General features: G+C 41.1%; 1 protein-coding gene across 1 annotated transcript in view; it reads right to left on the bottom strand.

Annotated features, from left to right (window-relative positions):
• The window catches only part of CHN2 (chimerin 2), a 165,984-nt gene that overhangs the window by 17,140 nt on the left and 131,117 nt on the right, over window positions 1-17,727 (bottom strand). Inside the window, exons 7-8 of the mRNA XM_052693233.1 lie at window positions 6,996-7,073; window positions 451-535 (exon numbers count right to left, since the gene is read on the bottom strand). Of these exons, the coding sequence (XP_052549193.1) occupies window positions 451-535; window positions 6,996-7,073 (163 nt within the window). The remainder of the gene's footprint in view (window positions 1-450; window positions 536-6,995; window positions 7,074-17,727) is intronic.

The raw sequence follows: 17,727 nt of genomic DNA, 5'->3' as shown, positions 1-17,727 counted from the left end.
GTACTGGAAGGCTGCTATAAGGTTTCCCTGGAGCCTTCTCCAGGCTAAAGAGCCCCAGCTCTCTCAGCCTGCCCCCATTTTGGAGGTGCTACAGCCCTCTGATCATCTTTGTGGCCCTTCTCTGGATCTGCTCCAGCAGCTCAATGTCCTTGTGTTGAGGGGAGATGAGATGTGAAAGATTGATGCTTTTTACAGGTCCCACTAGAGACATCCCTTCTCTAACAGCAGGCCTTTATTGTGGATGCTGCATACATGTGATTCCTTTTTAAAACTAGCCTGTGCTTTCTGGGACAAGAGAAAATGACAGAGCTCTAATTGGCACTGGAGGACTTCTTGGCATGTTTTGCAAAGGGACCCCTGCTTGTCCCTCCTGCAGTGCATGCAGGCTGGGGTGGGTGGGATGGATGCCTGAGCACTTCCCAATAAAGACTGAAAATGTTTGCAGGCTACCTGAACACCTTACTCCCTGAGCGATGAGACCCCACATGAAGTTGGCACAGTATTCACACCAGTGTGGACCTCGAAACGTGTGGACCTGTAACATAAAGGAAGGAGAAAAAAAAGAAATGGGGTCACTGGGAGGCAGATGGTCTGACAGATGGAACAACTAAACTGGATAAACAACAGAAGACTCAGTAGGAGCAAATTGTTACCACACAGTGCCCACATCTTTCCATAGTCTAGATGAAATAAACCACAGGCATAGAAATTTGCTTTGATCTCAAAGTTTATCTTTCAATAGGTTTAACGTAACAGAGAACCGGGCTATGTGTAACACTAAAAACAAACAATATTTGCTAGCTGACATTTTAGTTCTAGTAGAAAGGAGGAAACCAGGTTCATTAGTCAGAGGAGAAAGATGTAAAGCTAACAATCCAAGGAACTGTAGTCAATGCTTTTATTTGATGAGATCAAACCAACGAAGCATGTTTCTGAGATTCAAACATACTTCAGCAGATCACTTGAAACAATGAAATGACAGAAGAGGCACAAATGCACCCCATTTTGATTTCCCACAAAGCCACGTACCCATAGATCTGGTGCAAAGCCAGAATGATGGAAGCACCATGCACATCTCTGATGATGCTATTGTCTGTGCATTTACATGCAACAACACCGACCAAAACTCGCGGTGACTGTAATAAACTCGTATTGGGGATAACAAGGAATGATTTGTGTGCTTATTCAAGGCAGTGCTTGGGTAAAGATCTGATTTGTCACATTGGAGTCCATCAGTGATACAAGCAAACTATATCTTTTCCCATCACAGTATGGAAAGTGGACTCACACAGGCAAAATATATCACAGGGGCCCTTCTTGGTACGGCAGATGTTCTACTGCAGCAGGAGAAATAATGAAACTTGGGTGCTGAGAAATCAATGTTTTTGCACACAAGTGCTGCTTCCTCATCTGCAAAGGCTGGTATGGAAAAGCTTTTTGTTTAAGATGTATGTTCTGGTAAAGTAAGCATTTCACTTTCATTGAAAAGAAGAGTAAATAGTGAGGGTTTACATCTGTGTGAATGGACGTGGTATGAGCCGGTTCTGGTCAGAGGCTTAACTGAAGTTAGCAAAACATAAATCATGCACACTCAGGCTGCTAATGCTTCCTTTTCCTTCAGACGTGTTTGTGTTTACTGATGGGGCGGATTGCTGACAGGCCGCTTCCGCCCAGGGGATGGGAAAGTTGCTCTTTTCATAGAATAAAAATTGGCTGTTGCCCTTTTTGAAATAAACTTTGTGAAGTTTGAAGGCAAGTGTTTGGCTTGCTAATGTTTTAGCCACAGTTGTCCACAGGATCGTGCGTAAACAACTCTGCAGGAAAATACTGTGATTGCAGTACAGACCCCTCTTCTTGACGTAGTGATAAAATATGGTATTATTACTTTGAAGAGCCTGACCACAAATTACTCCAGACCAATTACACACATCCAATAATTACATGGGTGAGCTTAAAGCAATAGTAATTCTTCCTCCTTTTTGATCATAAACGTTCTCAGCTGGAAAATCCGATGGGTCAAATTTTCTAAAATGATGTTTTGCCTCTCAGAAAAAATGTGTGTCTTTGGGAAGCAACACCTTGCAATAAAGTTTGAAATATTTCATATATACACATCATACACTCATTTATTTATTTTTATTTTGAATGGGAAGTAGGGCAATGGGAATTTCAGGCAAGGCTTTTAGCAGTAGCATTTAACATCAGCTCATGATCTCAGTTTCAGGCGTATATTCTACGTGACCTTCAGTGGGTAAAAAGACTGCAGACAAAATTAATTATGTCTGCATCTTTTGACTGCATTTTTAGACTGATAACCCTGTAATTGGTAGGTCTGCACCTGCATTTAATTGTGGGTGGAAGTCATCTGCTAAGGGAAGACAGCTATCCACATCTTCTGCTGCGCAATGCTTTACAAAAGCTAACCTTGTGAGAAGGGGCTGTAAAAGCTCACTTGGTATTTTTAAAACTGCACCATTTCCATTCCGCATGAAACACATCTCAGTTGCTAGGATATTTGTGGCCTACTTGTTTGCTTTACATAAAGCTTATTTCAGCTGATCTTGCTGTGGCATATTAAAATGGGAGCTGATTATTCCTTGATTTCTCCTGTCATTAACAGCAAGCAGTCCTTAGAGCTCATGGAGGGCTCCAGCTGAGAAATGCTGACCACACACCCTGCCCTTGTTTTCTTCAGCTTGGTGGCCCTCAAAGGCCTAGCTCTATTTATGCATTCACTTTAATTTTTCATGGCTCTGCATTTTAGCTCAAATGGCAAGATCCCAGCTGAAATACCCTGAGAAAAGCTAGTCTTGCTGATTTCTGGTTAGGCTGAAACAGCAAAATACTTGCTATTCCAACTGAAAAAGGAAGACTTTTGGAAGTTTCTGGATGAAAGTACAAAAATCTTCTATGATGCAGATTTGAACCAAGTCTCTTATTCTTGCCTTGCCACTAAATTTAGAGAAATAAGGAATTCTGTCCTTGTGAACTCATCACTTGAACTCAACCCAAAGCTTGCATCTATCACCTTCAAGTGGCAAATGGGAATTTTGCCTGCAAGGAAAAGATACAGAAAGTCTTCAAGTTTTTGAGATAGGTCTTTAGTGTTTGCCTCTCTTTGCAACTGTATTCCTACAAATGGATTGGACTTAGATTTTTGAAAAAAGGTAAAGATTTAATTATTGTTGCCATTCCATTCTGCAGTACTGGTTGGCCTCTCTGAATACACACTGATACACACTGGGCTGATTTTACTACGGTCTATGAAGAATTCCGATTTACAACAATAATTTCTTCACAAAAGACAAAACTGTACTGTTCCTGTTCAATCTCTCATCTTTCCTCAAACTTCTCATTTATTCTATTTTCTTTCCATCTCTGTGACTTCCAACAAAATGTTCTTTCTTATATTCACCTTCTCTTCTCTGCCAGTTACCTTTGGGTTACCACCCAAAATTCCCCTGCATGCCATTTTCTACTGCCTTCCTCTTCTCCTACTTTTGCCCTTCAGTTCTCTGGTGCCCCTGTTTCCAAAAGGAAGAAATTCCCCACAGGCACTACCTGTCTCCTTAAGTTTGAGTCTGTGCCTGGAGTTTTATATGAACTGTGTTCACAGAGGGAGAAACTAAGATGAAAGTGAAGGACTTCCAGTGCAGTGGCAAGAAAAAATAACCCCCTTAGCAATATCATAGAAAGAAACTAAAAATTGTCCTGGATTGAAAGTATGGTTTTAATGGGAATTAGATACTGCCGCTTCTGAGATGATTTTGTTGTTTATGTGACTATGTTTAAGACTTTTCTATTTACAGGCAAAGAAAATAGGAGGTTTTTTTCAGACTTTCACCTGAGCACATGTGAATTTATACTGTCCTGTGTACTCCTGCTGAGCTGGATCTGTTTGTAGGGAAGACAAGCTGACTTTGCTGCAATTTTCGTTCAAATACACACGTACAATATTTGTGATGCTTCTAAAAAATACCTCCCTTTTGTTTCCCAGAAGCAGTATTTGTCTGCAGTGATTAACGCAAGGGGGGGGGTTTAACCTAGAGCTTCCTTTTTCCCAGCAGTGCTTCTGACTTGCAAGTAATCAACTGCCTCTAGTAGCAAATCCTGCTGTGGGGCTTGCCTGTGCTATCATGGCAAACAGGAGCAATATGTGATAAAAACACATTATTCAACTATATTTGCTCCCTTAAAGCAGCACAGAGCCCCTATCATGAATTCCTAGGAGGGACATGTCTCAGTGGACATGGTCAGGATGGGCTGATGGTTGGATTGATGGTTTCAGAGATCTTTTCCAACCTTAACAATTCTATGATTCAATGATTCTATATTGAGCATCCCCAGACTCCACACAGCTGCCCTCAGGCACAAGCCTGACCTTGTCACTGACACTGGTGGTAAAAACATGCCAAAGTCTGCTAGATCCAAATCATGTTGAGATACAAGGCGACTTTGCAACACAGTTAGGCTGGAACCCACATAGTTTCAGAAATACCTTTGTGTTTTTATAAACAGGGCTTCAGAGATTTATTCCTCTTCTTAAATTATGGTATGTCTACCCTGGCTTATGCAAAGTTGTCCCGCCAGACAGACGCCAGCTCCAAATCTAAATCCATGTGATTGTATTTTGCACTTAGGACAAACCCAGGTTAACAAATCAGGCAGAATTCTACATCTTTTTTTCTGTTCATCTGCCCTGAGTGCCTTGAAATTTGGAAGACAGTCTGAATTAGAAAGCAGAGGTGCTTAGAATGGGATAACCTGGTGCCCTCACTCCCCAAACTCCCATGGTCCTTTTTGATTTCTATACTGGTTTGTAAAGACTGGAGGGAGATCCTAGTAGATATAAAATCTATCAATTTAACTTGAATTTTGGACTTAGGATTCTTCAAGACCAAAGAAAAAGAGCTGAAGAGTTTCTTTTGTTCATGAAGAGCAGCTTACGACAAGATTGAGATGAACGCTGTGATATGTAACCTCTGACTCTATAACTGAAATGAATTATACAATACATGGCCGTGTTCACCTAAAAATTCAGAAAATGACTTTGAATGTCTGCAAAATAGCATTATCCTTCAGAAAAATCCCAGATTTCCCAGAATGCATCAAGAATTTTGCTCCAAAAGCCATAAAGCCATTCTATCTCTTTTATATAATTACTTATTATTTTTTCTAGTTTAAGCTAAAGATAGACTTGCATTTATCTGTCCTTTAAATCTAAATATTCTACTCTAAGCATTCTATCCACATTTTTTACTCAGCAGCTAGACATGCTTTAATATATTCTTTTGGAAAACTAACTTTATTTGCATAGTAAATATGTTTGTTCCTTAAGTATATATAACTCTTTTACCTGCCCTTTCTTTCTGGACAACATGTGTTTTTTAATGTTTCTTCCCTGAGATTTTTGCGCTCTTTTACTGGGAAAAACCAATAATTTTTCTGTTGTCAAGCTTTTAAATGCATACATACTTAATCATGTGATTTTCCAGTTAAAACTATGACTCTTCTGAAACAGAGAGGAATAGAGGCTGTACAACAGCTAGATTGTGCAAACTCAAAGTTAACTGGGCACACTTCCAGTTATAAATCAAAGCCAAAACAAGGGGAATTTTGAAGAGGAAAGAATGCATGGGTCAAAGTGGAAAAAACTCTCAGCCATGAGAAAATATTTTCTTGATAAAATAAAATAGTTTTGATATTAAAATGATAATGAGGGCAAAATCCAGAAAGAATGAAAGATGTTTTAATCAAGCAGGGCAACACAGAGTATTTCCCCTATTTCCTTCAGTGTGAAACAGTGAAATTAGTATTGACTTTTCTGTAGACTAGGTTGAGGAGAAGGAATGAGAAGAGGAATGCTATTATTTGTGTTGCTCACTAATATTAAATTATTGATTTACTAACTGCAGCTGAAGCACTGCAGAGGAGAGCAGCATCTGCATGGAAGAGCATACAGGAAAACAAGAAGTAGAGCTTTTTTTGCTAAACCACAAAATCAGTGAAATCATTTTTGTTAGTGCTTCTCCTTTTTTGACAGGCCAGAGATGAATATCAGTACATTTTCTTTCTGCTCATGAGTTGAAATGCTCTGACAGTGACCCAGATCAGCATCCTCAAGGAGAATGAGCAAACCGAGGTTTCAAAGCTGAGATGCAGTCCTTTCTTGCGGTGTAACCACCTCTCAGTCCCTCTGTATCCATTCTGATAACCATCAAAGCACAGTCTGACAGTATTAGATACAGTAACTGGCTGGCATGCTCTGGAAGAGCACTCTCCTCTGGCAAAACAGCCTAAGCTGCCTGGAAGTTCATTTCCAAAGCTGAGTCACTTCCCCACTCCTCTTGGGAATAAGAGAAAAATCTGATTTTGTCTGCATCAGACAGCAGTAAGGTGCTATGTCTGAAGATCCCCAGCTTTATCCAGCTACATGCTTTCGTTTGACAAACAAGCAAAAGCTCAGGTCCCATTGCTCAGTGGGACTGTAGAGTAAGAGCATGTCCTTAGTATATGGTGCTGGAACAAAAGCTGGGAGACAAAACCCCTCTGCACTTTGCTGTATGGGTGAGCACTGGAGCATTCTCAACTTCTTCAAAGCAGAAAGGTTACAAAATGTTGCTGATAAAGTGCTGGTGGCTTCTGATAGCAGCTGCATTTTTGTGGTTTAGAAATGGATACACTTTAAGGTAATGACAATCAATATGAAGTATCCTTTCTTTCTGAACAATAAAAAGAACACTGAACGTGGGGAAAAATAACAAATACACCAATCAAACAGTCAAGCAAACAGCAAAACCATTACTTGGATTAAGTAGATACGTGAAAGCACATTAGGAATGCAGTCAGCAGAACTTTAGAAAGAAATAAACGTTTTTCAGCAGTTTCCTCAGAGCTAGTACAGATGGCTGCATGAAAATCCACAGAAAAAAACCTAAATCAAGAGGTATCAAAACATAATTTTTCAGTCATGAATAATAGGAAGCCATGCTTACCTTAAAATTGTGTGCTTTTTCATAGTTGAAATGGTTGTCATTTTGAGTTAAGGCTGCTCTTCGGACCAAGGAGGTGATCTGCGAATAGGCAAAGAGTTTCAGAGGTTGCCACAGGAGTGCCCCCTTCACTCCCACCTTCACCCCCAGGGCCACGGCCAGGAGCTCTTGGCGCTTCCTTCCCCGCTTCGACTTGTGGACGACTGCACAGCTTTTCTCATTTTCCAGCCACAGATCCTCCGAGAACATCGCGCTCGGGTCCCAGATCTTTTCCCTGTCTTCCCCGGCACCCGGCAGGCTCGCTGCCGTCAGCGCCGCACAGTTTGTCCAACTGCTTCTGATGTTAGACAGCAGATTTGAAGCAGCTGCAGCCCATTCTGCTGAGACCTCTGGCATGTGACTCGAATGGGCCGGCTTGTGGGACGGAAGGAGCTTCTGCATCTGAATAAGTAACGGCCTGTGCCGTGCTATTTCTGAAGGCAGATGTGCGCCTGGAACAATAGCCCGAATTCATGCAGCCACCCCCCCTCCTTCCCTCCCTGGGCAGTGGGATCCAACGAGGTGCTGCCGAAATCCCGGCTGGGGGCACAGCTTTACGGCTCCATGGGCAAGAGCCTCTCAAGGGGAAGAATGCTGCTGCTCTGCAGCCTGCTAGAAATGAACAAACAAACAGAAAGCCCTGGAGAAGCCCACACAACTGAATGCGATGCTGCATCCAATTACACTCAGAGATTTATAAGCCAGCAGCCTGCATGCCAGCAGATTAAGCCCTTAAAGCCATGATGATTGTTTAATCTTACAGGGCTAAAAATCTCTCTTTTCTTTTATATCCTGTGCAAGGGGAAAATCCAGCAGCATTCCAAACACTTTGATGCTGTTTTATATCAGAACATTTTGTCAGAGCACACTTAGTAGCACAGAGTTAGCTCTCTGTCAAAGTTAGCAATTTAGCAGGGAGAGATGCAAGCTAGGAAGACCTGTAATCCCATGCAATGTTAGAGTGCGGGCAGGGGACTTCATGCACGTGTAAAAAGCCCATGGATGCAGCTCTGTTTGCAGAGCAGATCTGCGAGACAGAAAGAACACTGTCCTTCACTCTGCTTGCACACATATATACACTGGGGAGGGAAAGTGACTTTACAGACCAGTGACAGAAGAGACAGAGAGCCCAGCCAGCCTGTACTACAGTTTGCAGTGCTACTTTGGGCACCTGATTCAGGTCTTTAAAGATAGGGCTCCCCCATCTCAGCATGCAGAAGATGTGTGACACCAAGCTTCCCTTGGGCAGAACTATCAGCCCCGCTTTCCCTCCCTCTAGCTCTCATCTCCCGCTCCTTTTGTGAATGTTCTCATTTTCCAAACATAAGAGGAGGACAGGAGTTATTGTGAGATGTAATTCTCTGAGCTGTGTGTAATGGTTGATATGCCGAGGCAGAGCAAATCAGTACTCCTGGGAAAACAGGCTCTCTGACCTAGAGATACTAAAGACTACATGAGTCTGTTACAGTCTGCCTCATTTCAACCTACCCAAAAAACATGTGAAATTATTTAATTTGCTAATGTTAACTTGAGAAGTTGAGCTTGCCTTTTTCTAATTCTTTTTTTCAGTCTGCTCATATCTCAAACTGAAAAGTCAGAAGGTTCATCTAATTCACTTACTGAAACCTCCACACTATAGATTTTCTGCCCTTAGTAGAAATGTTGCTCTCTTGATTTGAAAGCCTGTGGGGACAGATGGTTGGCTGTCAGTAACAACAGGCCATGAGATTTCACTTAATGCCCTACTTAGGGTTTTCAAGAAATTCTGTAACCTACAAAATCAGATTTTCAGTTATCAAATGATGCACCTATTTCTACGTACAAGGTAATTATTTTTTGGGCAAGTTGTAGAACCCCTTTTTATGAGCTTCTGCTCTATAGGTAAGACCTCACTCCCAGAGCAGTTGCTGCCTGGCCAGCCTTTCCCCAGCACGTGTACTGCTATTTGACCACCAGCGACAAGCAGCAATGATGTATATATTAATATTGTTCTGCCTGGAGGAAATCCCTGCTGCTCTCCCATATGTCCTCCCACTAAGTCCTGATTTCTGCCAGCTCAGGACTTTTAGCTGCTTTCTAGCAGACAAAAGCAGACTACTCTTCCCCAGATGTCTCTCACTGTACTTCAAGAGATGAGGAGCTCTGGTTTGAGGGACATCCCTGACTCCCCACAGCAGCAATGACTTCCGTCTGGCCATCAAGAAAGAAACTTCAGAGCAGTTTGAAGTTTGCACTGCACCCCCATTTCCGTTCCCAGTACCATTTTAAATGTATTTGCATTTATCTGTAGCTAAGAAAGTCTAACTAGCTCTGAATTTTCAGACACATCTAGAGCTGCAGCATCTAAATCCACATAATATAAGTGACTTTCTCTCTGACTTTCAGAATAACAGATCCAAAGTCACGGTGAGGTTTGCTGCCTAATAATGCTCTAATATTTGTATTTATGTCACTGGACTGATAAAAATCCCATTATATAACCAATATTTTTTATGTAACATGGCAGATCTGATACTCAAGCTACAGGCTTACAATGATGCATCTCAGAATATTTATTATGCTATTTTTGGAATATCAGTGTGTCATTCTGGGGTCAGACACACACAATTGTATTTAATGGAAACTCTGACTGTTTGCATAGAAGCATTAAACTTAATTGACTTGGAGGCGGAAAACAGCCAAACTACTTCATATGACTAAGGCAGATGACTATTTATTGTTTACTGTATATGAATTTTTATTTATCCATTAGTTTGCCTTGTCTCCCTTTCTTGGGCTGTGTTTAGATGGTTGTTTGATGGGATCCCTTGCAGACATTGCATCTGAATAGAAGGCTAACTGTGAGAGCATCCTCTTAAGAACCTTAATCATAAAAAGCCCCACCAAATTTGCTGTCTAAAATGATGCTGTGAAACAGAGGTGAGCTGGACTGCAATACAACCCCTTCTCTAAGCCAGGATCAAACAGCGTCAATATCCAATTCCCAGCAGCAACCAGTCCTAATGCATTGATACCCTAGGCCAACCTCAGAACTGAAGCATTTTCTTTTATCTATTTTCTTTTTCTTAATATAAAATCTACTGCACAGGACGTGGTGTCAGCTCATTTAAAGAGTATCTCTTGATCAAGTTAACAAGTCAGCCTGCAGCTAAGAAGCAGAGCACCAATGGCTAAAAATATTATTGCCGGTTGTGACCAAATGTCTGAACTAGTAAAGACTGAAAGGCAAATGCAGGCTGTCTGCATTTTCAGAAGAAAGGATTTCTGTGTAACATATGATTTCAGTTTATTAGCCTCTCTGCAAAATACAAATACTATATAGAAAATTGAGCACTTACAGCAAAACAAAGGTCAGTGGACCAGAATAACAAAATTACAAGCGAGAGGAGAGTGCGACTCAGCTGCTGTGACATTTCCAGCACGCCTCTGTATAATGAGCTGAACTGCACAATTGTCTCTTCCCTAAGACACTGCCATCTTGTTAGCTAACAAAGGCCTTGGGGGCAAGAAGGAATAAATGTTAGTATGAAAAGCTTTCATTTGTGTACATGTTGCATGATTTCAGTTTTAAGTGCGTGGGCAGCACTGAGGACTGGCTGAAAGAAAGATGCGTCTCGCACTGTGTGTGTGTGGGGTGGCCTACTCCGTGATGGCCCTTCTACTACATGGTGGAAAGCCATGGCTCACCTCCTCCGTCCCTCTGATGCTGTTGCCCACGTGTGTGGCTGGGGGGATGGGACAATGACACAACTACGAGGGGCAGAGGAATGACACAGTATGTTTTCTGGATAAAAGACCACCATCAAAGGAAACCTGCTCCATGATGGAGAATTGCGACACACCTGTGGCTGATCCCTAAGAACATTTAACACCACACATAAACACACTCATAGGTCAAAGAAAGGCTTGTTTCCTCACAGGCACAGTACACTGAGTCATCTGCCAGACAGACTGCATTTGCTCAATTGCAAGCACAATGTGGAGATGACACATGGTGGAGGAATCTTGCAGCAATTGACTTCTTCCTGGTTTTCTCCCACCAAGTTCTTCTCACGGTACACTCAAAAGACAACTCCAAAGGAGCCAGTGAGTAATGCTATGGTCTGAGTGCACTCTTAGCACAACAGATGGCATGAGAGGGACGTGGTCATGGAAGCCAGTCAGTGAAAGGTCTTCATACTGCACTGTGGCCAGCCTTTGCCTCCCCCTGTCACAGCACCAGGGCTGACACCACAAAGTTTCTGTGCTGTTGTAACAAGGGGAGGAAATAAGCTTCATACAGAAGATGTATTAAACACAAAGCAGTGCCTGTGAATCTGATCTTGCAAAACACACTTTCCTAAGAAATTCCCCATTTCGTGATGCCTAGTCAGTAAACACGGAGGTGTGCAGAACCATGAAACTCCACAGTACATTAAGGAAGGAGCCAGACCACACAGAAATGGGTCTGATGCTATGTTCACATTTGCTTTGGAGGGGAACACAGTCCATATGCTCTCAGGAAATAAGCGTACACAAAGTAATTAGCATTCATAGTCTGCTACCCTCTGCTAAACCTCTGCTGCAGCTGCAACCAGTGACAGGTTTTACCAAACATAGGTCTATCGGAAGTCCTTATTCACTAAAAACTCAAGTTTCTGGTTCTCCATATACAACTTTGTCTCAGGTGAGCTGGAGCACAGTAAACTGAACATCTTCAAGTTTGAGCCCATTAAAAAAAGCAAATTTTTTCTTTTTTTTTAAGGATGGAGATATATCTATCATTTTGCTTCTTATTCCTCAGAGTTGCATTTTTTAATTTATTTAACTTTTTTTGAAATAACAACCAGTTCCTCTGCAAATTATGAGTTTTAAGAACTGTCAGTAATACACTGTGTTTATGGCAGCAGATTATTTATATTGATCAACTATTCCATCATCACTGAATCCCACCACAATGCCTCGTACAAACTATGTTTATATGTGCTCCTTATGACTGAAGAGCGAACAGTTTTGGAAGGTCTCTTCAGGGCTGTTGGTCCATGCAAACCAAAGTAGCCTCAAGAATTCATGACATCAATCAAAGACAAAAAAAGAACAGTTCCCCACTGGTGGCTGCTGTTAGCACTAAGTCACCATACTGGAGAGACTGTCCTCACTGATAACCTTTTCTTTTGAAGACAAGCCAGTTCAGAACAAAGAGAAATGCTCATTTAGGAGGACTTGTGCAGTAAATGCTCTGAAGTTCTGAACTGAAATCATTATATCTCTTCCAAATTAATGTGACTGTTAATTAGCCTCACAGTGACCAACTGTCATTTATATCCACCTCTTTCTGGCAGGGTACTTGCTCCCTTCCCCTGCATAGTTTACCTACAGCAAATGGAAATAATCTCTCTTAAACTTCAGACCCCCCCCCTTATAAATCCTTCTCAAGCAGATTTTTCTGTACACATCATGATTATTTTTCTCAAAACAATGTAGTGAACCAAAGGTGAAGTGCAGTAGATTCAGCGAGGCACTAGGGAGACTGTTACTAAAAATAATAGTGGATGAAAGCCTCTTATGGAGTATTAATATACTAAATTATTGTCTGTTTTGGAACAACAACTGGAGATTACATTAGTGGCAAGCAATTATATACTCATCTCCAATTAAAAATAATGGGTGGACTAAATGCTTTTATGTTGTTAAACAGTTGTGTCGCAATGTGTTAAATTTTGCTTTCCATGCCTTCCATTGCACTTAATATGTCTAAAATAGTACTTCTGTTTTTGTAAACAGAAGTAAGCTTCATTTTTGTAAACTATTATAAATATGTGTTGTAAACTATTACAAATATGTGTTGTATTATAAATCTATTATAGATATTAAAGAAGAAATATATCCAGAAATAAGGAAAGGATCTAGGTATAGGATTAACTAATTCTGTTGTTTCCCTGAATAACCCTGTAGAGATTAGCATGGTAACAGCAGGCCTGGCCTATTTATTGCCTCAACTTCCTTTCCTCCCACTCTCTCCTTTATCCTTTCCAATCAATCTCCATACTTGTCAAGGTTATTAATGACGTTTTCCTGGCCAAGTTCACGAGCTCTCCTCTGTGTTTAGTATTCATGGCCAAGAAGTAGCAAAGGGATGAAAGGGCAGGGAGTGAAGGCCAAGCAGGGCAGAGGAGAGCAGAGCCAGACATTGATGCCATTTCTGTCACCACAGAGGAAGAGAAGCACTAAGGCCCCAACAGTTGGGCTAGAGAGAAGCCGCTTCATTTGCAAAGAGAGCTTTCTCAAGGGAACTGCACTGGATCTATTTCTGAATTATGTACTTCTTGTTCTCTTTGTGGACACAATGAATATGACTGATTGCAGTGCAAACGAATGAGTACTGTTTTCACACCTATAAATCATAAAGAGCAACTATGACAAGATCTGGTCTGTAGTCAGACCAGAATTTAAACAAACTTTTTTCCAGTTTTTGTCAGAAATCTGCAGTAATCCTGTTATTCCATCAATGAAATTCTCCAGAAAACAATACTCAGTTTTTTGTTTTTTTTTTTTTTTTTTAATAAGAAATAGACATCTAGAAATAAACTGGATGGATGAAAAGATGGGTGGATGAATGGCAGATATCTAACTTGAAAGTTATCTGGACTTTCTTCACAATAAAAGAAGAAAAACACAAACTTCCGGACAATGATTCATCCTCTACTAAGACAAACCAAGTTTCTGCAGCTTTTTTATGGATGATATAAGGAAATTATATAACTGAGGTAGAAATAGATAGCTTACTTTAAGTTATTAAAAATTAGGTAAGATTAATTTCTCTTTGGGCTCTTTTTTTTTTTTATTTTTCTATAATCTATTCAATTTTAGAATAAATTGAATATGGTATTCTTTATTCTTTCAGCCTGAACTATATATATGAATAATTATAGAATGCTAACTGTACTTCATTTAGGATATTAATACTTCCCATGCTTTAGAACTGGCTAAGACTGATAATACAAAATAGCCAGTTTACTGTATCATTTGTTAATCAGATGTATTTACCTTTATAAATTTACTTGGGCTCATTGGATGGACTTTTCCAGGAAGTATTACTTTGGAGGAGTCAGTAAGGAATTGATACAATTTTCTGATGCTGACCAAACAGGTAGCCAGCATTTTGACATTTCACCCGCAGAGGAAATAGGCTAGCAACATAATGAACTTAATATGATATACAATGGCTTATCTGAATTACGAGGGAAGTGACTCATGCTGTCTGAAAGATACGGGGCATTAGTCAAGAGAGTCAACAGACAGGGACTTTTAAAAAGTATCTAAAACAGTATAGTTTTTATCTAGATCCTGGGTGGATACTGGTTTTTCAGCATCTAACTTATACACATACATGACCTGTGCATTACTTTACATTTTTGCTGTGAAGCTCTTCCTTCCTGAAGAAATACTACTTGGTTTAGGAAAGCCAGCTTGCCATTGATTAAAACAATCATTGCTCTGCAAGCAGACTGCAGAGTTTGAACGAAAGCCAAACCTGCTGAGCTACCACAATGAAGTGGAGAAATTAACACATTTAATTCCCACTCTGGATGGAGAAGTAGGCAAAAATGCCCACTCTGAGTAAGGCAGCATAATGTGAGCAGGATACAAAGCCCATAGAGGGTTGGGAAAGAGGACAGAGGTGCCATGAGCACAGACATTCCATTCTTGGGGCTCTCTGCTTGCACTCATGCTGTTGCTGAACTGAACTGCTGGTCGCTGAAGGAGCTGGTTGGGTGCCATGCACAATCACAGCAGAAACCATGCTTAGTGAGGTGTCATTAAGTCTTTAATGCCAGGACATTAAATCAACAAACTTGAAAGGAAATCCCACTGCTATACAGCTTTTATAGCTGATGGGCATAAGGCCTGTTTGTTGGACCATATGCCCCACCACACACCCAAACACAGATAGCATACACGCAACTGCCTACTCACTTTTGGGTTAATTCCCATTTAACTCAAACTGTACATGCAGATCCTACCTCATAGCAATACAGTAACAAGCTATCTGTACCATGAACATTGAAACTGAACATACAAAAATAAATATACAAAAAGTTCTTCCCTTTCTCACTTTGAGTTCTGATACTGTGTAATGATGGAAGTGAACTTCTTTCAGAGGGAGACCTTGCAGTATATGCTCCAGGCTGAATCTTAAGGACCACATTCACAGCTTCTTCTGTTCTTATAGAGAAGCAAAACTCCAGTCCCATGGGACTGTGACAAAACAAAGAGGAAAAGAATTTTCAAGAAAGTTTCCCAGAAACCACAGAATCAGACAGAAATGGCATTTGTGTTCTGAGCCACTAACTGCTCAGCAGAGCCAGCTGATCTCCAGAGGGACTGCAGAGCAATGCCGAGAGCAGAATGTAAAGTATGCTTTACATTCTCAGGCAGCCTCAGAGGTTAGCAGCATTGTCACGAGCTTTGCCAGAGCTTAATACAGTTTAAAACAAGAGACTTTAGTGCATGCTGAAGAAGTGATGTATGTAAGCAAAATAGAACAAATAATTTGTGAATCAGTGATTTGTGAGCCAGTGATCATCTTGTCTAACAAACTGTCAGTCCTTGAAACATAACTGTTCCTGGAAAGTAACAATTCAGGACTTGATCCTCAGCAGCTTGGTGCTCTGTTTAGAGCTCACAGGGAGATAGAGATGATAGGCAATTTGCAGGGAGGAGCATGCCAAGAACAGCATTAAGAAGCAAACAGGGTTCTCTAGTTTTGGCAGATTCTGGCTGTTGTAAAGGAACTCTACAGTTTCGGTCTCAAAATTACTAACAGCACAATAAAAGCTCAGCAGTCACAGCGCTGTCAGGTAAAGCACACAGAGCTATGATGAGCTAGAAATGGAATGAAGTGTTTTCCACCATTAGTAATACTTCTGTCCTGTCTTATTGCAGCACCTTGTGACTTCTTTCTGCAGTAACACATAAACTGACTTGACAATGTAAACAGAAAACAAAGATTTATTCCAATTACATCTTAAAGAATGTAACTAGCAAATAAGAAAAGTGAAGGATGTAATAGGGCAGTGCATTTTACAGGAAAAAAAAAAAGACACGCTTGTTTTATGAAAACGTTGTGCTTTATGATTATAAACTTGCATTTCAGTATCCTTCATGGATGACATGGCAAAAAATAAAATAAAATGGGGTAATTACAACCCATTTCCCATCTGTATAAGTGGGTTTGGTGCTGGGCCAGCCACTGCTGCCCCATGGCTGGAGATGAGCTGTACAACGCTTCCATGTCCCAAGACGAGGTTTACAGCTTACCCAATTGTGACATACATGCTTCTGTGCCATCAAACTTGAAGGAATGTCACTTCTGAAAGACAAGGTCAAATCTCTGACTCTCATCCCAAACAAGTGGTATGGCTGTACGACCTTTGGTATTTTTCTGACTAATGGCTCTAAAATGCAGCTTTGCTCGGAAGCAGAGAAGGAATCCATGCAGAGAAAAGTAACATGGGGTTAACAAGAACACTGGAGGCTCTGCTTTCCACTGTGAATTTTTACTTATTTCCTTAAAGGCATGAGCTTTATCCCATATATTGCATCTGCCCTTGGTGTATGAGAAAAATTTCTACAGCTCAAACCTGCTTCTGTTCTCCATATGGATATAGCATGGATATGAAGTAGTTGGGGTAAGAATTTGTCCATTTGCAGGATGGACACTGGAAAGCTACTTGCAAGAATGGGCAGTTGTGTCCTGGAAAATAGGCAGTCTCCTTCACCTCCTTCCAGCCCACTCTTCTGAAAAAGCAGCTCAGTGCATCACCAGCATCTTCTCCTGAATCAAAAATGGTGTAGCCAGCAGGACCAGGTGGGTGATCATCCTTCTGTACTTGTTGAGGCTACACCTTAAGTAATGTGTTCAGTTTTGGGCCCTTCACTAAAAGACAGGCATTGAGGCATGGGAGTGTGTCCAGAGAAGTACAACAAAGCTGTGATGAAGCAGAAGTCTTATGAGGAGCAGCTGAGGGCACTGGGATTGTTCAATCTGGAGAAGAGAAGGCTCAGGAGAGACCTTACTTCTCTCTACAGCTGCCTGAAAGGAGGTTTTAGCAAGGTGGGGGAGTTGGTCTCTTCACCCGGGTAATAGCGATAGCATGAGAGGTAATGGTCTCAAGTCGAGCCAGGGGAGGTTCAGATTGGATATTAGGAAAAATTTCTTCTCAGAAGGAGTGGTGATGCACTGGAACAGGCTGCCCAGGGAGGTGGTGGAGTCACCATCCCTGGAGGTGTTCAAGAACCATGTAGCTGTGGCACTGAGGGATGGCATGGTGGAGATGGATTTGACTGTTGGACTAGATGTTCTTACAAGTCTTTCCTAATCTTAATGATTCTATGATTCTATGAATGCACCTTCTGATCAGCTCCAGGCCTTCAATCAGCTTCTCCTTTCCCAGAGAAGCAAGGGAGCTACAGTATGCTGCAGGCTGAACATGAAAAGCATGATTCAGTGTGCTTTTCCGAGGGTGCCTTATAGGATACTCAAGCCACTTGAGATCCTACACTTTGAACTTGTATAAAGTACCAGAATGTATTCAAGTTGTTCTATTTTCCATTTGAAAGCACTGTTTTGTGTCATGTTTTCTTCGCCTGCTGCTTGAGGCTATTTCTGTTTTGCTTTCACTCCATGGCTAAGTAGCTGTGCTGCTACCCTTGA

Source organism: Tympanuchus pallidicinctus, unplaced genomic scaffold (assembly GCF_026119805.1).
Source record: "Tympanuchus pallidicinctus isolate F22 unplaced genomic scaffold, pur_lepc_1.0 scaffold3, whole genome shotgun sequence".
NCBI lineage: Eukaryota > Metazoa > Chordata > Aves > Galliformes > Phasianidae > Tympanuchus > Tympanuchus pallidicinctus.
The sequence above is the reverse complement of the archived record's forward strand: the minus strand, read 5'-3'. Positions and strand labels throughout refer to the sequence as shown.